The sequence below is a fragment of the Sorex araneus genome, chromosome 1, assembly GCF_027595985.1.
Source record: "Sorex araneus isolate mSorAra2 chromosome 1, mSorAra2.pri, whole genome shotgun sequence".
NCBI classification, from domain to species: Eukaryota; Metazoa; Chordata; class Mammalia; order Eulipotyphla; family Soricidae; genus Sorex; species Sorex araneus.
In genome coordinates, this window is record NC_073302.1 from 219,387,345 (window position 1) to 219,409,378 (window position 22,034).

The window sequence follows — 22,034 nt, forward strand, 5'->3', positions numbered from 1 at the left end:
CATGTTTTGTATGTGCAAGTCCCAGATTTGATCCCTGGACCCTGTGGTACCTGAGCCCCTGAGCAAGCACTGCTCAAGACAAAACAAATAAAACACCTTTCCAGTTCAGAGAGGAAGTGCAAAGTGTTATCCCTTGAGCCTGCTTTGCATGCTGAAGGTCCTGAGTTTGATTTCCAACACTTCACTGTCCCCTTGGAACTACTAGATAGTACCCTGGTGACCACTGAGTGGAAAGAGACACAGGACGATCGATCACTGAACCACACTGCCAGGAGTGGTCCCCAGACCCTTTCCACTGCCCTAGTACTCCACTAGTAGATTATTTGATGTCAAAAAAATGTTATTTCCATAATATGACACTGACACCCAAGGATAGTAGACACAAGGGTCAGGAATATTGCTCTATAGTTGGAAGCCTGCCTCATGAACTGAGGGAAAGGGCAGCTGGAATAGAGAAAGGATCACTAAGACAATGATTGTTGGAGTAATCATTCAGGATGGGAAATGTGTACTGAAAGTAGATAAAGGACCAATCCTGATGGCCTCTCAGCATCTATACTGCAAACCATAATGCACAAAAGTAGAGAGTATGGGGGAAATTGTCTGCCATGGAGGTAGGGGGAGGGCTGGAAAGGGGGTGTATATGGGGGACATTGGTTGGTGGAGATTGTGCACTGTTGGAGGAATGGGTGTTTGATCATTGTATGACTGAAATTCAAACATGAAAGCTTGTAACTGTATCTCATGGTGATTCAATAAAAAAAATCTAAAAAATTTAAAAAGCTTTTATTTCTAACAAATCTTGAAAACATATACAGTTTATTCTGAATAACCTAATTTAAACAAGTTGTACTGCACCTGACAGTGTTCAGACAAAAAGATTCAGACAAATGAAGGTTAAGAAAAGAAGGCGAGTGGATTGGAATTTTGGCAAGAGTGTTCATCTTAAATGTCCAAAAGATTGGACTCCTTCGAAGAATAGGAGATGCTACTGGAGCTGCCCAGACAAGAGGCATACTTTACCCATCTGGCAGCAACCCTGGACCTTTGGTTCAGCTGGTACAGAGTTCCATGCAGCAGCCAGCCCTGAGCCTTCTCAACTGTCCAATAAAAGCCTAACTCAGACCTGAATTATGGTCTGAGTAATGAGCATCATCTCCCACCTAGCCTGACATCCGTATTGAAAAAAGGAGAGGCAAGAGAGTTTAAAGGAGAGAAAAGAGGTGCCCTTCACCATCTCATGCCATTTCTTATCAGAGCATTAGTATCTCACAAGAAACTTTAGAACTCTTCCTTTCAAAAGCAAACATTTTGAGACTCTCTTATATACCTGAAAATGGGTTTCCCAACAACTCTTTAAAAGGTGCACCTTCTCTCTCTCTCTCTCTCTCGCTCTCTCTCTCTCTCTCTCTCTTTCTCTCTCTCTCTCGTTTTGGTTTCTTTGCATTTTCTCATATAAATGTGTTTAATTTTGATTCCTTGAGTTCTCAAAGTATGTGAATTATATTATGGAAATATAGGTTATATGTTTATATATATATCAATTCCATTTGTGAGGTGAATTTTTTTTATTGAATCACTATGAAATACAAAGTTACAAAAATACTTACAATTGAGTTTCTGGCCTACATAGTTCCTACATCAATCCCTTCACCAATGTCCACTACCCTCCACCAATAATAATTCTGTTTCCCTCCTGATCACCCCAACCCCCCCCCCACACACACTGTCCTAGTGTTCCCTTCCCTGACTTAACCCCCATCCCTGCCTCAGTGCCAAGCCTACTGGAGACCTGTTCTTGACTCGGAAAAGAATTTTTGCTTCCTTCTAAAACTAATGAGCTGTTGTATTTTTTGCTATTCCCAGGGGAAGCAGTTAATGATCAGGGTGAGGAAGAAGCTCAGACCAGAGAACAATGTGCTTTCAGATTGTTTTGTCTGTTTATCAGGCTTCCCATTTTTGTTGCAGTATTATCCTCTTTCCAAAACCCCTGCTTAGTCTGTTCTTCCCGTGCTGGTCGTTTTAATAGCTTCAGAAGCATTCTTCTAAGTAAGCCTTTAAATCCCTTATCAGAGCTGGGCAGATCATAAGGTTCAAATATCCAGCAGGAGTAAGATCCAGCTGAAAACGGGAGACTGACATGGCTCATTGTATGTGGTTGGTGAGTTAAGCTGTATTTTTTTAGAACCAGCCCAAATCCTAATCTTTGTCTCTTCTGACATCTGATCCCACTTTTGACTAATTAAAAAACAGGGTGAGTGCACTATACTGCTAAGCTAAGCAAAGCATGTGTCTCAACAATAAATACGGTCTCTAGGGAACAGGTATAACAGTAATCGGTTGTGTTTACTTGAGCTTTATTTTTCTTGGCATTCTACAAGCTCATACATTTACTTTGCCAGTCAGGTTAGGAAATAGAATTACCTTGAACCCAATTTTGTATAACTGATAGAAATGGGGAATTCCTTAAATATATTGGGTGGGTATTTTTGTTCTTTAAGGTTAGAAAGTGCAGTTCCAACATTTGGAGTCAAATATAGGTCAACAACTGAAAAGTACGTGCCTCGGGAGTGATACTATGCAAGACTCTGCTCATATCTATGTTTCAGAGAGTTTATGTGTATGTCAGCCTGTCCTCAAGTGCATTTTATGAAGTCTTGTCTAATATTTATAAAACTGGGTTCCAGAAAGATAGTACAGCAGGAAAGCCACTTGTCTTCTATGCAGCTGACCTGGATTCTGTAGTCCCAGACATCACCAGGAGTGATTCCTGAGGGCAAAGCCAAACATAATCCCAGGTCAAACAAATAATTAAAACAATAATAATGTCAATCAACAGGAAAATAAGTTAAACAAAGAGTGTATGTGCATGTGTGATTATATACATGAAAACACAAATATGTATTTGAAAAGATGGAATTTCTTTTAGTTACAGATGGCCAATAAAGCTAGATAACTTGGAATCAGAGTGATATTACAGCGGGTAGGGCATTTGCCTTCCACGTGGTCAACCCAGGTTCCATCCCTGGCATCCCATACGGTTCCCTGAGCACCGCCAGGAGTAATTCCTGAGTGCAGAGCCAGGAGTAACCCTGAGCATCGCTGGGTGTGACCCAAAAAAACAAACAAAAAATTAAATTAAATAAAAACTTAAAAAATAAATAAAATGGACAGGGGGCATATATGTAGGGGCTCTCTCTGCCTTTGGAGAAGCCCACATTCTCTCTTGAGCATGTTACTCTTCCTCCTTCTCCTTAAAAAACCTTCAAATAAAATCTACAAATGAAATTTGTTAAAAAATAAAAAAGCTGAATATTTATACTCCAGCTTTTAAAATAAAAAATCATTTGGAGATTTTATTTGGAGTTGGTGCCCAACTTTCCTTCCTGCTCTGACCTTAAGAAGCCCTCTACCTCCTATCCTCAATTCTTAAGGTGTCTGGTGAAACTTAATCTACTGAAAAATTCTAGAATGCACATCATTGCCCACATATTTAATTTCATACTAAAATCTAAATCATGCATACAGTATCACTTTGACACAGTTTAGTGCATTTCATAAGATCCTCAATCCTAACTTCCAGGGGACAAGCCATAAATTTTACTGAAGAGGAAAACTACTGGCTCAACAATTTCCTGCAACAAGAGAATTAGCCCCTTGTTTTAGAAACTTTCCATATTATAGCTACATATCCAAATCACAAACTCAACAATACTGAAAACGTAAGATCCAAGCTGCACCCACAGAACTTTGTAATGTACCTGTCAAGGTGGCAAGTGTGGGGCAGGGGAGATGGAATATGGGAATGTTGGTAGAGGGAAATTGACAATAATGGGGGGATTGATGTTAAAATATTGTGTGCCTACTGTTGGTGGGAATGTCTACTGGTCCAGCCTTTTTGGAAAACAATATGAACGTTCCTTCAAAAACTAGGAATTGAGCTTCCTTATGACCCTGCAATACCACTTCTGGGAATATATCCTAAGGGTGCAAAAAAGCACAGTAGAAATGACATCTGCACCTATACATTCATTGTAGCACTGTTCACAATAGCCAGAATCTAGAAACAACCCAAGTGCCCTGGAACAGATGACTGGTTAAAGAAACTTTGGTACATCTACTCAATGGAATACTATACAGCTGTTAGAAAAGATGAAGTCATGGCATTTGCTTATAAATAGATGGACATGAATTCATGAGTATCATGATGAGTGAAATGAGTCAGAAAGAGAGGGACAGACATGAAAGGACTGCACTCATTTGTAGAATATAAAATAACATAACATGAGAAAGACGCCCAAGGACAATATACACAAGGACCAGGAATATTACCCCATAGTTGAAAGCCTGTCTCATAAGCTGCGGGAGAAGGCAGCTAGAATAGAGAAGGGATCATGATGGTTGGAGGAACCATTCGAGATGGAAGATGTGTGCTGAAAGTAGATAAAGGACCAATCGTGATGGCCTCTCAGCATCTCTACTATAAGCATAATGCCCCAAAGTAGAGAGAGAATATGGGAGAAATTGTCTGCCATGGAGGCAGGGTGAGGGCTGGAAAGGGGGGGAATACTGGGGATATTGGTGGTGGAGAATGCGCACTGGTGGAGGGATGGGTGTTTGATCATTGGGAGATTGTAACCCAAACATGAAAGCTTATAACTATCTCATGGTGATTCAATGAAATACTAATAATAATAAAGAAAATTAAAAGAAAAAATACTGTGTGCCTAAAACTCAACTATGTAAACTCAACTTTGTAAATCATGGTTCTTTAAATTTAAAAAGTTATTTTAAAAAAACCTTTTCCACATTGATGGTGGATCTGAAGTATAGGGCTTATTAATGTAAAAGAGAAGGTATTGCATTTTCCAAATGTATTACCAATTCCTAGGAAAACATGGAATTAATAGTGGAAAATCTAATGATATATTTATGTATTTCTATTGATATGTGACATATATATTAAGCTAGGCCAGAACTTCTCAACAGTAAGCACTGTGGACATTTTGGTTGGAAAAAGGACAGTTTCATTGTCTTGTCCTGTGACTTATGAGAGTCTTGATCCCTCTGACTTCTGCTACAAGACATTGGTAACACTTATCTTCTCTCTTCTATTGTGATATTCAAAGATGTCTCTTAGTATTACCAATTGCCCCCATGAAACCAAAATTCCTGTCCCACACACACACTTACTGAGAACCTGAGATGTGAAGTCCATGCTTTTGTTTTCTGCTTATACTTTTTAAAATGTTTCTGCAACTCATGAACTCTCTGTGGTAATCATTGCCTCAAATACTCAGAATAGCCCTAAAATGCCAGCAGTATTATATATTAACAAAATGATGGAAAACCTGGTTTATCTTGGACCAAATGGGAATATTATCACACTGATGCTCATTTTCAAATTCAGAGAGAGAGAGAGACAGGGAGAGACAATACAGTTCGAGAGACACCTTGACAGAGATGGAGGGGTAGGGTAAGAACTTCCACATCTGGAAATTGACCAAACAGACCTTTCAATCCAAAATTCTTTGAAGATATCTAGTCATTCTTTTTCTTTATCATTTAAAATAAATAAGCTTCTATAGTACCGTCCTTGACAGTTTTTTCCCCTTTTGAGACTCTGATTTTATTTCCTATAGATATAAACCGAGAAGTGGTTCTGTTTCGGTGGGGGGTGGAGTGGGGATGGCTTGGGATTTGGGATTGCTTGGGCCCCTCCCACGCAATGCTTGGGAATGCTGGGAACCACACTTAGTTGGCTGGAAGGTACATTTCCTTAAGGACTATCAACGTTGCTAAAGGGTCTAAGAGATAGTACAGGGGCGAGGAGTTTGCTTTGCATTCAGCCAACTTGGGTTTGATCCAGGAAACCTCACAGTTGTCCAGGCACCTCTGGAAGCAACCTCTGAGCCCAGATCCAGGCGTAGTAGACCCCAGGTCAGAGCAAAAACCTCTCCCCAAAAGAAAAAAAGACTGTACTACCTTATCATTGTTACTAATAATGGTTTCTGATTATGAAAACATGTCCCTCAGTAATATTTTTTTGTTTATAAAAATTTATTTCCCCAGGCACTGAATGTTCATCATTTTGCCTTACATTTTATTTTGCAATATATCAGCAGCCTTTAGTTTACCCTCCTTACTAGAACCCAAGTCTTTCAGAATTGACTGTGACCACGGAAGCCTATATTTGGAACTCAGGCATAATTTTAAGGGGATCAGAGCAGTCGTGAATAATGCATGTGTTAAATACAAGCTAGCTTTGTAAATCTAACTGAAAATAAATGAAAAGAAAATGTGAAAGACAAATGCGGTACTGCCAGAAGCCTGCTCTCTCTTTCCACACCCACCAGTCCCTTTTTGCCTCCTTCCTTCTCTCCTTCTTTTCTTGACTGACATCAATGTTAGGCTTATTTAGTTTGTCACCGGGGATGTAGTCAGGTCACCTGATGTGATCCCATGCACTTCTTTGTAATTTTATGTCTAGAAATCTAAAACTTCCAAATCTTAGCTTTGCTGCTGAGCACAGGCACACCTAAGAATGCTGCTACCAACTCAGATTTCAAGACTGCCACAACAGGTTAATCTAACACAAACTGATTAATTCTAACAGGACCTGCAGAGAATGCTCTTGTCAATGTAACATTCTAGAATTTTCTGTCAAAATTCATTCACGCTATTTCCGTTCACAGAATGGCTTTTGTACTGCCACCTCACCTTAATCCCCCCATCCCAGACAGACTTCACATTGAAATTTTAGTTATAATAGAAACAAGTGACTTTAAAGGTTTCTTTTGGTAGCAGTCAGAGGAAGGGCTTCAGGGTGTGGTTTTTCTCCTCTTTGATACCTTTGTCTTAATGTGGATAGAACACAATTTCAAAAGCTAATCTGAAGTAGAGGTTGGGCTGTAATCCTGGTTAATTGTAGTGGCTGTGCCTTATGGTAATGTGTGCAGTGCTAGTATACAAATAGGAATTAGAAAACCACCCCTGTTCACTAGGAATTAACTAAAGTGTGCTCACCAGTGGCTGGGGGTGAAGCAGAGACTCATTTTTTCCTTCCTTTGCCGTCTCCTTGGGGTGGGGGAAAATGTCTGGCGCCACAAAAGGAATTAGGCTCTGGTTTGAACAGAGACCCAAAGGCTATTAAGTTTACTTTCAGAATGTGTTGCCAGAGATCTCATAAATTTATACGTGGCCCCCGGCAGTGCACACATGATGTCTTGCTGCACCAGGTGTTTTGTTGGGTGTTTTTTCCTTTCCCCAGAGGCAGGGGAGGGCGCAGACAATCTTGACAAATTTAACTTGCCGTCTGATAGAGCCATGATTGTTTCTATGAAAGGAGCTGGTCTCTCTGCTTCTTTAATGTGGGGAAATAGGGTAGACAGTTATTTCTAGCTACTTCAAAGAGAAAGCATTAGGCCTCCCAACAAAATTTGCTAAGTATGTTTTATAATTCTTTTTCCATTTTAAACACCCAATTTTCATACTCACATATTTGAGAACAACACTGAACAGCCTTTGAAGGTCACAGCTTGTAAACTGGAAAGGCCGCTGGGCTGGATTTGTCTTTCTCTGCTGCAAAGAGCTGCGTTGTCATCTTCAAATCATGATCTTTCTGAATCTTGGGACAGCGAGGAAGATGGGATCTGAAGTTAATTCTGTTCTAAAATGCTTGGAGTGTGTATTGTTCACCAACATATGATTAGAAAGGCAGTTTCACGGGTTCATTTTCAGAAATACATCCTTACTCACTCATATTACAGCAGCAAGATGATGGAGTTTGCTTTTTTGAATTTTATTTATTTATTTATTTATTTATTTTTATTTAATCACCATGTGGAAAGTTACAAAGCTTTCAGGCTTAAGTCTCGTTACATAATGCTCGAACACCCATCCCTTCACCAGTGCACATATTCCACCACCAAGAACCACAGTAAACTTCCCCCCCACCCCCCGTCCCCCTCAGCCCCCCACCCCCGCCTATGTAGCTGATAAATTTCACTTTACTTTCTCTTTACTTTGATTACATTCAAACAAAAAACTCACTATTATTATTTGGAGTTTCCCCCCACCCCCAGAGTCAGACCTGCTGGAAAGGAAGCATTTGATAATTTGTCTTCCATTGCTGAGAATGAAGAGATATGAGGTCGTGTGGCCACAATAGTGGCCTCGTGGTTCTGGATTTCTGTATTTTAGTATTTTAGTAACTAAGTCTAGAGGGATTTCTGCCAGAAGTTGCATCATTGCTAGCTTGTACCTCTCTGGAGTTTGCTTTTAACTGAGCCCGCATGTGATCACCACGACGTGTGCCTGCTGGAAATGAGACATCACCTTGCAATTATGTTTGCTTTGTCCTTTGTCCTCTGTAGATGTACACCTGAATTCTTGATCCTGGGTGTGCATTCCAGGGAGAAAGCATTCATTCCACTGAGTTGAAACTTCTAATTAAGAAAGCACAGTTTTACACAATTAAATCAGGTTTGATTAAGGAAATACTTTTGAGCCCTAGGTTAGAGATTATAAACTACTAGTTCTCCCCCTTTTGTTATAGAGGCTGAAAATAAGCACATTCCTTTCTGTTTTTTCTTCTTCTTTTTTTACTTCAGCAGGGAAAAAATAGACATGAGGTTGATGGGAGGAGGGGGCCAGGCCCAGAGAAATGGGGAGAGGTTTTGCAAGCTCGAGCTTGCCGCCCTGACCAGCAATGGCCGGAAGGATGGATGCTGAGTCTGGAAGGATTTTTTCCATCCCAGCTCCCCCTCCCTTTTAACTATGGCCTCAAAGTCACTCATCAAACAAAGGGACTTAGGTTGTGTGGTTCTTCTGATTCAGCATTGAATCTATGGGAACTGACGTTTATGCCTATAGTCTCCCTATAGAATAACAAGGAGAGTTTGCCAGTGGTGCAGGAATGGGAACCGCAGACTGCTTTTGCTTCTCTTCACTGGGAGTAATATGCAAATCATTTTAAAACACATGAAATTGAGATCACATTACCTATAAATAGGACATTAACCTTAATCAGCAATCTGGTGGCTCAGAGGAAGCACAGAAGACTGGCAGACTGGAGTTTTGTCCCAGATCTTTCATACACCTACTTGTAGGAATTTAAGGCAAGTGCTCGTTTAGTCTCAGTCTCCCCTGCATCATCCTTGGATGTGGATGTGTCTGACTGGTGGGGCACGTAGTAGCAGATCACACTGAGCATGCCCCCTGTGCCCAGCCCCCTGCTCTGAAACATCCAGGGTCCCACGGCTGAGCGGACCTTCAGACACTTAATACCTACACGCCAATGTGCCCCTTTTGCCTTTAACCATTGCATTCCATGATTGGCCATTCTCTGTTTTGTGCCAGTTCTGATTGATTAGAGACTGTGATTCTTCCAAACAATAAGCTTTCTCTTCAGTACACTTAATTCTACAGCTCTCAGAATTTTTGTCACTATGTCCAGCTCCTCCAGGGACATGAGCCAGTGGACTCGAGTCCTCAGGGGAGACACAGAACTGCTTCACCACACAGTTTTCTTTTCTTTCCTTTTGCATGGAAGGAAAAAGAATGATCAACAGAGTGTGGATGAAACCTATTTTGAAAAAGAGATTAATGGTACATCCCTTTACTTGTCTACTTTCTTGGGGTCTTCTTTTTTAGGACTCCACTATTCATTCAGGAACTTACACAAGAGAGATAAGGAGGACCCCAACACTCTAAATCACCATGATGCCTGAAGTTAAAGACTTTGTACAGTGTCCCATTATTCAACAACTATGATACACATTTCTATTACTGTGAGTTTTCTCTGTAATGCTCCACTGAGCCTGAGAAACTCAGCACCATGAGATCTGTTGTCTCTCCAGTTCTCTGTGTAAGTAAAGGTAGACATGAATCTCAAATGTGGACTGTCCTTCAATGAAATTATAGAACAAATGATCCTAAGTTTCTCTAGGAAAAGTAGGAGATACACCACATCAGAATCCATCTCTGTATGGATGTTATTTTCATATAGACTAAAGATTATACTATGAATTCTCTATACATATAAATAAATAAATGTTTTGGTTTGGTTTGGTTTTGGTTTGGGGACCAGACCTGGTGGTGCTCAGGAGTTACTTCTGGCTCTGCATTCAGGAATTTCTCTTGGCATGTATGATGGACCATATGGGATAGCCGGAGATTGAACCCTGTTCAACTGCATGCAAGGTAAACACTCTACCCATTATACTATCACTCCAGCTCTAGTTCTTTGTACATTCTTAACTTTGACAGATACAGTCACATCGATGTCTGCGTCCCAGCGCTGCCAGGCTAGCGGACAGATGTGAGAGGGAACCCTGGCTTGCCCGTCAGAGAATGCCAGAAAGGCTCCATTCCGGTCGTGCTTCTGGAATGTGTGTTGGGAAAGAGCTGATGAGAGGGAGATAGAGTGTGTGTAGAGGCAGAACACTTCCTCAATGTCTCTGCTTCATTTTGCCTTGTTCTAAAAGACTAACACTGTGACTTGTACTGTAGAAATGCAATTAATTATTGTTCTCCATCTCCATTTTTACAGTCATATTCTGTGAAATTCACTCTGGGTTCTGAAAGATCATTCCTAGGGAAAGGACAGTTCCTTGCAATGTGTCACCACATTCTATTAGCCACAGTGTACATAATTTTGTTTTATATGTGTTTGTGTTTAGAAATATCTTTTTTGCTATATGCTATTGATTCATTAAAAATGAGCTCGTGGCTGGCAGCACTCTAGCTTATATCTGAACAAGCTTATTAACACATGAGTTTTATTTATTAAGACATGTCACAGTATTCTTATGCTTATGAACACTGAACAATATTTTGGCACTGTGACTAGAGGAGAAATTAATGAGTGAGATCACCAACAAAATTATGATTTCACATTTCACAATAATGTGCAAAATATAGCCCTTAATAAGCTATGTAAAGAACACTTGTTCACAGTATGAACTGAAATGGAGACAGAGAATGATGCTAACAATTCAAAATGGCTCTTCGAATGTCTACCATTGATCATGAAAGTACTGTGTGCACTGACTTTGAAATAGCAAATAAAATTTAGCAAGTAGACATGTTTGCAAATGTGGAATTTGAGAATGATGAAAGTTGACTCTGTACCAACTTCTGGTAGTGTACATGAATAGGAATGTCACTCTTTGGTAACATGGCAGAGGACCAAGTCGTGCACAAATATGCAGAATCCTGTAATATCCCCAAAGGAAAAAAAACACTACATGTATGTCAAGTGGTAATAACAGCCTTTAAATGTGAACAAGGATATATGTGTCAGCTCCATCTCCAACCCTGCATCATTATCTTTAGAGCCTAGAGAAAAATAAAAGCTAGTGTATGAACTAATCCATAGTTAAAGTCAATTCCATGTAGTTCATATGGAAATTCTAAAGATATCTAAACTCCACTGATATTTGCTTATGAAGCATATGCTTACAATACTTTTCCTGAGAATAGTCCCAAAGACCACCACCTGAGTGGTGGTCACCACCTGGGGGTCAGCGCTCGGTGTCTGTTTCTCTTCACTGCTGGGTCTCAGGCATGCTACTTTTCTTGCTCTGCATTTCTGTGTACCATCTACTTAATTCTTGAGTACCTTGTGTTGTGATCTATTTCAGAAAGTGTCTGGCATGGAAAGGGGTTGCATATAGAATAGAGAAAATCATATATATTTGTTAACTACCAAAAGTCATATAAACAGCAATTTTTAAAGACCTTAACTATTGAACTAAAATAGCACTGTCACTGTCACTGTCATCTGTTGTTCATCGATTTACTCAAGCAGGCACCAGTAGCATCTCCAGTGTGAAACTTGTTACTGTTTTTGGAATATCAAATACACCATAGGTAGCTTGCCAGGCTCCATTGTGCAAGCGGGATACTCTTGGTAGCTTGCTGCACTCTCTAAGAGGGATGGAAGAATCAAACCTGGGTAGGTTGTGTGCAAGGCAAACGCCGTACCTGCTGTTCTATTGCTCCAGTCCATTGAACTAAAATACTTGAGATTATTATATAGTCTACAAAATTTGGAATCCATTGATAGGAGCTAGACCAATAGTATAGCAGGTTAGCTACTTGCCTTGCACGCAGCAAACATGGGTTCCATCTCTAATACTACATATGGCCCCTCAAGAACAGAGTGTTCCCAAACACAGAGCCAGACGTAAGCTCTAAGTACAACTGATGAGACCACCTGTCCAATTAAAAAAAAATTAACAATTTATCCGGACATGTCTACCAGTTTCTTAAGACTTTATGAGCCATACAAAGTTTATACTAGACTTATTTCTGGTGTATGAGTGATGACAGGATCAACATCTGTCAGACCTCACTCCCAAGCATGCTAGGGGCTTCTTGACCCCAGTCTTAGGCTTTAAAATCATTCATCATCTCATCATCATCATCATCATCATCATCATCATCATCATCATCATCATCATCCTCATCAACCCGTTGATTGTCAATTTTCTCAAGTGGTCTCAGTAACGTCTCCATTTGTCCTAGCCCTGAGATTTTAGAAGCCTCTCTTTACTCGTCCTTCCCAACGGTGCTGCATTGGAGGCTACTTCAGGGTCAGGGGAATGAGACCCATCACTGTTACTGGTTTTGGCATATGAATACAAATGGGGAGTTTTCGAGGCTCTCCCATGTGGGCAGGAAACTCTCGATAGCTAGCCAGGTTCTCTGTCATGTAGCTGCAACATCTTATATTTAAAATCATTACATAGAAAAAGTAGGAAATATTTAGCAAATACTCTGAACTCCTACCAAATTGGATTCTTTGATATTCCTTTTTACCTGCTTTCTTATCTATGTACTTATGTTAAACCTTCCAGAAATGCCTTCCTCCCTTTCTTTGAATGACCAAATGCCCTGCTATACTTAAGGCCCCATTTGAACACTATCTCTTCCATGAATTTGCCTTTGATCAGCTCTACTTGAAATAATCCCCTCACTCTTGGCAGCTCCCACAGTCCTGATCAGTGCCACTCTCCGAGCACTTGTGAATCTACTTTCTAAGCGTAATCTCTGTATGTGGTATGCCATCACTTGAGGTCCGTGTCAGCTCTTGGAGGAGGCTCAAGAGCCAAGCTAGTGTAGGCTTTGCAGCCAGTAGCTTTCGATGTCTATCTAAAAATAACAGGACTCTGGAAATTCTCAGAGATTCTCCTCTGAAAAGTTTCTAAAGCAAAGTCAGGTCCGGAAAATCGTTTTTGCACAGAACTGTCAATAAAATATAAATTACTTGTTTTTAAATTTAATTTTGGAGCAAAGTTAAATTTGATAACTTTAATGCCAGTGGTAGTTGTGTGGTTGTTGATTGCTATCTTTGCCTTCTGGTAGATTAATACTGTTTACAAAGAAAATCATTGGGTTTTCCCAGGAAATTAGGTAATATTTCCATCTTAATTTTTATCTAATTTAGTATAAAGTCAATGGCTGATTTACTTCCTTTTTATTGTTATGGGGACATACCAAGTGGTTTCAGGATCTAATCCAGGGCCTTATACATGCTAGCCATGTGCTCTACCAGATAATGTACGTCCCAGCTATGTTGATGCAAAAGATGACATCTTTTAAAAAAAATTGAGTATTTAATTTACAATTTGGCTTCTAGCCTTCACTTTATTCAGGGTAACTGAAATTTGGCAAGACAAAAAATATTAGCAATATTTGTTTGTCAATTGATTCAAACTCTTCTCTAAGAAAAAAAACGAATGTGTTCCCATAGTGAAACAGGCACCCAGAAATGGTCCTTTCACAAGCACAGGTTAAGAAGGTGTCAACACTGGTTTCAGACTGAAGCAATTGGCTTTGTTTTTGGAGAAATCCCAGTGTTCATAGGGAGTGCTAATTGAAGGTTCTGATTCTTTGTTATTCTAGGGGGAAAAACCCCTCCTCTTTCTATTGAAAAATAAAATGAAGAGACTAAAGACCAGCTGGAAAAGTTCAAAAAAGATCTTTTCATCTCAATGCTAATGACTTGTGACTTTCAACTGTCAGGCACCTGTTATATGGATTTATTATATAAATTTGTTTCTAGAAAGACACTGAGACAACTCCTGTGCTAGTCACCCTAGAGGACAGAAGCAACTTTAAAAAGTAAAGACACACCAAAGTTCAACTGGCAATTTTTAAAGTTACTGTAATTTCATATAAAATTTCAACATATATACATACATACATATGTATATATTGCCATCAAGAAATGAAGGCATTTATTGTCTCCATATGTTGAGGTTTTAAAGCATTTCTATTCCAAAATAGCATGAAGTTATACAAGGTCAGTTTTAATAGCCAAGTACAATAAACTACTATAAAACATAATTTCTCAGATCCCTACATCACTCCTGCATATATAGAAGATCTCACAAATTGTGCGCTGCACTAGAATTCATACATGACTAAGTCAGATGTTTGGTGATATTTAATTGTATTCAGTGAGAGTTTGTACAATTATTTTCATGTTCAAATCAAAATATCTCCTTAAAAATTTTAGAAGGAATGTTTATAAAATTTTCCAAGAACCTTCTAACAAAGCACCATCTCACAAGGCCAGGTTACTTGGTATTGTTTCTGATTTTCATTTCAAATAAAAATTAAAGTGGTGGACATACAACATCCGGACAAACCTGTTAAGCTTGTCAGTAGAAGAAACCCCTGGTTGAATGAGTAACCTGGCACCTTCATCCTTTCAGAATGTAAGCACCAACCAGAAAAGAGCTTTGACAGATTTGCAGGTAGAGAGGAACTTAGCTCTCTTTAAAACTGTTCATCCTGTTTTATAATAAGCTCGCCTAGAATGAGAAAGCATTGCCAGAGCTTTCCTGCTCCCAGGTCCTCTCCATTAACACAAATCCCAGGAATTCAAACACCAGAAATTTTCACATAGAATAAACAATAGTAAGTAAGATGCTAGAGAAAGGGTGTTGTTAAAAACAATGTCTTTTTCAAACCTTTTCATTAAGCAATAATGTTACATTTACACGGGACCTTTATGTTATCCAATAAAGGAAACACGTCTGATTCTCTTCAACCAAGATTTTTGACAACGTGCTTTATATGAATTTTCTCGTTCATTTCTATTATAGATTCTATATTTCCTATTTATTTGGAAGATAAAATCTAAAATCAGCATCTAAAATCAACTCCCTGTTCTCCTGTATCTTGTGCTACAAGAAAGAAGACAAAAAGTGGGCAAACACAAAAAAATCGTATATATTATTGACATAAGATAGGAGATTGTGGAAAGCACTCTGGAAAAAAATGAATCAAAATGAAGAGATGAGAGAATTCTAGTGTTTAAATTGGGCCTCACTGTTTTATACAAAGTGTCAAGAAAAGGCCTCATTAATTATTCCCAATGCATATATTATTTAGAGGAGTCATTTCTTTCTGGAATATTTCATTTAAAAAATCTTTAAATAAGTTAAAAATGGTCAAAACTTAGAAAAATAGAGAAACTCTTTGTTTAGTGTTCTCTTATTCTTGGAGAGGGGGAAAGAAATAGTCAGGACTATATAGACCATAAAATATAATTTGCTACCCACAAAAGCAAATGAATGGGTTTAAGGTCATTAATGGCAAGTCAGATAAAACTATAGTATGTGCTTTGTTTGTGTATGCTGAAAAACATTTTTTACAGATGAAAAAAAACAAAAGTCTCAACTGTTGTTTATAAGAAAGAATTACACTTATTCCATAGATTTCTTGCTTCAGGGTATATGTCAAAAGTCTCTATATGCCAGGCCCTCTTCTGGACTTGGAGACTGAGAGCATGAATTTTCTCATGAATTTTCTTTCCTGAGGAGCTCAGGCAGTTAGTAGTAGACATATATGTGTACGATGATAAAAAGTGAGTGTTACTTTGATTAGCGATATATAATGCACACTGCCTGCTAATTCTGGCAGCTTGAGCTGAAGGCAGACGTGCTGACCCTAAACAGGACCTACTCCTAGGAACATAAAGGCTAAGGATATTCTGGGCAGGAAATATGGCAGAACTAAAGCACCCATCCTATTCAGAAAACAAAGAGAGGTAGAATGTCAATGGATGTTTTGCTACAAGAAGTCATGGGATGCAAAGCCAGGGGTGTTAGGATGGACAGGGAATGGCATAAAATATCCTGGCAAGAGGCTTGCCTATATAAAATCTGAATCTTTCTGGAACCACAATATGAATGAGAAAATGAGGCATAATTTTTTTATGTAATAGTTGACTATTTTTATGTCATTCTTTCCTATTGTTTTGGTCTGTTCAACAAATTGATACATGCTAACTCCATGCTTCCTTTCCTATTCCCTTAGAGAAGAAATGTTCCAAACAGTGGGCCATAGTACAGTAAAGAAGAATATTTTAATCAACAGTAAGACCAAGTGATAGGGATAGATAAAAAACCAAATGGCCTCTCACCATCTCTGAAAGAAAATGGTACCATTAGTAAATAAGTCCAATTCAACAGGGTGAGAGGATGGCTAAGGTTAGAAGTATAACCTATACAAAGCCATTAAGAGCTGAATAGCTGCAGCATCACAAAGAGATGAGAGGGTTACTTCCCTGCAGGATGCCGGTGGGGGGGAGATGTGAGAGCCAGCTTCCAGGGAATGTATGCAAAAGATCCATGGGGGGTCATCATCATTTTAGGCAAGAGGACAGTGGCGACAAGAGGAGAGAAGGTGGCAACTGCTAGAGGCTGACTAGGCTGGACTGTAAATGATCACTGGAGTAAGACAGGTTAGGTCAGGGTGCGGCTGGAAATGCAAAAGGACGGCTGGAATTCTTGGGCGCAGAAACTGTAGAAAAGAAACAAAGGGGAGCTGAGCACAAGTGAACTGCAGGCACTGGGGCGCAGAGGGTGTGCAGGGCAGATTGAACCTATGCGCTGCGAAAGGGGAGTGAGCCGATGCTTGGCAAATAAAGCATCCTTGCTAGACTGTGAACTACGTGTACTTCCAGGCTTTCCCGCACGTCCCTCACCAGACACAGGCTTTCGTTTGTATCAGCTTCCATTGATGCTCCAGAGATGAAAAAGAGCAGGTCAGGGGCTGGAGCGATAGCACAGCGGGTAGGGCGTTTGCCTTGCATGCCGCCGCCGACCCAGGTTTGATTCCCGGCTTCCCATATGGTCCCCTGAGCACAGCCAGGCGTAATTCCTCAGGGCAGAGCCAAGAGGAACCCCTGTGCAATGCCAAGTGTGACCCAAAAAGTCAAAAGAAGGAAAAGAAAAGAAAAAGCTCAGGTCAGGTGAGACAACAGAGAGGAAGGAACATGGACATTGTGATGGAGAGCTGAGAAGCCCATGGCCAGCGGCATCTTCTGTCCAGAGCAGTACCCAGAGCCCAGGAGATGCAGGACTTAAGTGTATAAGGACCGTAGTCTGTGTATATTCATACTAAGAAAATTTAAAAAATGTAAGCCCACAATACCATCAGTGTAAGACAACAAGCTGCTCTCCTTTTACTGCTTTATTTGATATTGATAATTTCACAGAGTTGTTTCTGTTTTTAAGATTTTAACTATTTCTATGAAATGTCTATTTAATGAAAGACTAATATTTTATTTATTTGTTGTACTATAATAAAGTTAACTTGTTTTCCACTTGGTAAATATCATAGAGATTCTTGCAAAGAAATCTTCTTTGCACTTTTATTTCCACTCCTCCCATAAAGGACTTGTGGGATCCAATGGTAAGAATGTCTCTATGAGGTGGGTGAGTTGAGGTGGCAGAGAGATATTACAGGGGTTGAGGCAACTTCCCTGTATGCAGCCAGCCCTGGTGTAATGACTTGCACTGTTTATGGTCCTCCGAACACTACTAGGGGTCATCCCTAGGCAGTCAGAACTAATCCTGGTGTGACCCAACTTGTGATCATTTTTAATTCAACCATAAACACGAAATTAATATTCTTCATACATACCAGTTGAAAACTCCAAGACCCTACAGTTTTATTTAGCTCTTAATTTCTAGCTAAGGTGAACTTTTTTTCTTGTCTTTGCTCATTCTCTGTGATTTTATCTTGTGCAGATTTTTGCCCTCAGTCTACTGAAGTCCTTTTTATTTTCCTGTCTCTGTTTCTCTAGAGCAGAGCTCTCTGTGAACTCCAAAGAAAAGAAACTGGATTTAAAATTTGCCCCAAGCTCTGTTTACTCCTTGGGCTTCCCCCCCCCAATCTCTTTACTCCCTCCCACACCCCAAGACTTAAAAGAAATTACTAATGCTTTTGTTTATAAACCTCACTTTGCTCCAAAATAATTGGTCTAGATCAAAGGAAGCTGAGGGATGCTTGCAGACTGATCAGCTGATAATCATTTCTCCTTTCCTTCACCTGGCCAGCAGTTCTCACCTTAGAGAGATCACACACAAAGCTCCTTCTCTGGGGTAGGTGGTCAGCTCTGTTAGGGTGACGGTGGGAAGAGAATGCTCATCTCCACTGGAGAATGGATCGATGAAAAGAGCTGTCTGTTTACTCTGGGGAGGGGAGTGGAATCTAGGGGCAAGGGAGGCAGAGAAGACATATTTGTTTTTTCTTAAGTGGTTATAATGAAAGCCTTCCACCCAGTTGCTCAGTGAGCTAGAAAAGGGTATTTGGGAAGTTGTGTTTTTGTGTTTTTAACTTCGCAAGTGAACCTTGCAGCCTCCTCAAAGAAAGAGCTTGCTCTGCAGCGGCACCTGGTGGCATATGAGGCATTCTGCAACTTGCATGCTTGATTTTATTAAACTGCTCTGGTAGTTGCATCTCTGGAACTGTACTGTAAGCTCCTTTACCCCTCCCTAAAAAAAAAGATAAGAAATCTGTATAATTAATATTATCACTGTATTATTCTATAAAAGTCATTCAACGGTAACATGAATTGTGTATCAAACCAAATCGCTTAAGTGATGGCCTCATTAAAGTAGTAGGAATAATTTTTCAGGTACAGTCAAGAAAACATTAATATGGCCTTTATATTTCTGTTTTCAGGTGGAAACAAGCTAACCAAACAGCATTTTCGTCTGAATTGGGCATGGATTTCCTTTGAAAAGGAATATTACCTCATCAATGAGGACGCCAAATTTCTAGATGTTGTTCTAAAGCGTAGAGGGTATTTGGGAGAAACTGCATTCATCAGTGAGTACCTTTTTTTTCTCAAAATCCCATTTTTTCCAGAAAAATTCACCTTTTAAAAGCAATTAGTAAAATGTTAAGTTTGTACCTCTAGTTTTAAGTATAAGATGTTGGCAATGTACCTGTTCTTTAATTCCAAAAGTAGAATGACAAAGATTTTGTATCAAGAACAATTGGGGCAAAGGCTGCAAAAATCAGAAATGTGTAAGCAGAATATGTTCCTCTTCAAAAATTCTACTGACATTACCTATTGCTGATATTATATAATTTTTTAAAATGACAGAAGTTATATCACACCAAACACACACACACACACACACACACACACACACACACACACACATACACCCTGCACCATTCTTCCTGACCACCCCATGATTTTTTTCTAGATATGTTTAGATTCTGGGTACTAATTGCCCCATAATTTTTAAATGTCTTATGTTCTCTGATTTTGGAAGTGCTGTTTTCTCACTGTGGTCTGTCAACCCCTTTAAGTCACCCTGGCTCTAGGGGAAACGATTGGCCTATAGACATCCCACAGGCTGGGCAGCTGGACTTGCTTCACTGGGATTTGCACATGTCTCTTTGCTAGCTGCTATTTACTCTCCCTGTTCAATCTTCTAGATGCTCGACTCTAGGGTTTATTGAGAGCTCTTCTTTGCTTTCTTTGTAGGAGCATGTTTACACAAACACACACACACACACACACACACACACACACACACACACACACCCTTCTTGCAAATTGGGAATCTGATCCTAAATTGTTCCCCAGAAATAATTAGCTTCCCCAACTATGATTTATGAGCAAAAATATAATGAATAAAGTCAGAAAACATAACAACTAAGAACAATAGAGCATCTTAGTAATTCTTAAGGATATTTTCACTTATTTGTAGTTTACCTGAATTCTCACTCCTAACCAGTATAGGTAATTACTCATTCAGAAATAGGCCCCTGACAGCATGGGAAAGTCAATAGATAATTTTTCTTTTTTTTTTCTTGCTTTTTGGGTCACACCTGGTGATGCACAGGGGTTACTCATGGCTCTACACTTAGGAATTATTCCTGGCCGTGCTCAGGGGACCATATAGAATGCTGAGAATCAAACCCGGGTTAGCCACATGCAAGGCAAACACCCTACCTGCTGTGCTATCGCTCCAGCCCCTAAAAATATTTTTTAACCGTTTATATTTTTCTATTATTTTCTTTTAATGCAGAATACTAAAATGTCAAACAAGAGATCTTTTTTTTCTGGATTACTGAAATCCTTTTTTTTCTCCAAGGAACTATTTCCTACATGTGTTCAGATAACCTGACTAACTCCACAAGGTTACTCAGTAACCTTGAAGGAAGTTGGAAAGATTTCTTGACCTGTTACTGTCTGTTGCTGTAAATGGCTATGGAATTCCAGCTAGGACTGGAATGGAAGTCAGGTTAAAGTGAAGTGGACTGGTTGAAGTTTTACAGCGCATATGTTTAGCGTAACTGTTCCTTTACAAGCAACGCTTTCATTTGAAGACTTCTAGAATTTTTTTGTAGAACTGTCTATCTCACTGTCGTCCCATTGTTCATTGATTTGCTCGAGCGGGCACCAGTAACATCTCCATTGTGAGACTTGTTGTTACTGTTTCTGGCATATCGAATACAACACGGGTAGCTTGCCAGGCTCTGTTGTGTGGGCTGGATACTCTCGGTAGCTTGCCGGACTCTCTGAGAGGGACGGAGGAATCAAACCCTACCCACTGTGCTGTCGCCCCAGTCCAGAATTTTTTTGTAATATATATTATATTCCAGGATCTGTTATTGTTCCTTGGGGATGACATCAGGTGATTTTCAGGGATTACTCCTGGCTCTGCACTGAGGAATCACTCCTGGTGAACTCAGGGGACCATATAGGATGCTAGGGATTGAGCCCAGGTCATCTGGTTACAAAGCAAATGCCCTATTCACTATCTCCCCAGCCCTATACTCCAGATTTTTGATCATTTAATTTTATAAGGAATATTATGGACTTTTGGTATTGTATTATAGCTAGACAGAACAGCTCTTACCATCAGGTACAGTTCATAAAACAAATTATGGGGTACCTTCCCCCCACTGAAAATTTGCATTCTGCACTTTTGTTTTAAAAAAAGACCTCTCTATACATTTGTTTTGACTAACCAAAAGAAACTAAAGAGGATCATTTTTTTCTTTTAGCACAAATGGTATTCAGTGTTTATTTTGTAGAAGCTGTTCAGAGCCAGCACTCGCCAAGCTTAGCACCGCCAGGCTCCTTCCAGGGAAGCAATTTTACATCGACTGTAGATCATCCTGTTCCTTTTCCACTGCATATTAGTGTTGTTTCAAACTGTGTTACCAGCTCTTCTTACAGTCTTCTACCAGGATTTCTGAAAATGCACCCTAATTTTTACATGAAAATTAACAGCTACTACTGCTTCCCTTTCTCTCACTCGAGCAGATTTCACAGCAAGGTTCAATCTTGGGACAGCAGATGAAAATTGCACAAGAAATTTGTATACATGTCTTGGATTATAACCCAGAGATGGTTATAATCATTATAGCAATGTATAGATTAAATATCTATACATTTGCACTTCTCAAAGTATTTAAATTTCATAGAACTTATTTCTACTACTTGTTATTGAACAATTATTAAATTCAAGGATTTTCCTAAAACCTGTTAAGTCTACTTTGTTCCCTACCGTGAGATTGTATCCTCTGACTCAATTAACACATTCTTGACTCCTTCCTAAGTTCCATTCACTGAGTTAACAGACTAATGATGCATAAAGGGTCCTGGGGATTGAAGTTGGGTTGACTCCATGCTAGGGAAGCACGTTACATGCTATACTGTCTCTCCAGTCCTCCTGTCAATGCAATTAAAAAAAAAAAAA

At 39.6% G+C, this 22,034-nt stretch overlaps 1 protein-coding gene across 1 annotated transcript in view; it reads left to right on the forward strand.

Moving 5' to 3' along the window:
- The window catches only part of FREM2 (FRAS1 related extracellular matrix 2), a 181,714-nt gene that overhangs the window by 67,269 nt on the left and 92,411 nt on the right, over positions 1-22,034 (forward strand). Inside the window, exon 3 of the mRNA XM_012935227.2 lies at positions 18,991-19,137. Within this exon, the coding sequence (XP_012790681.2) occupies positions 18,991-19,137 (147 nt within the window). The remainder of the gene's footprint in view (positions 1-18,990; positions 19,138-22,034) is intronic.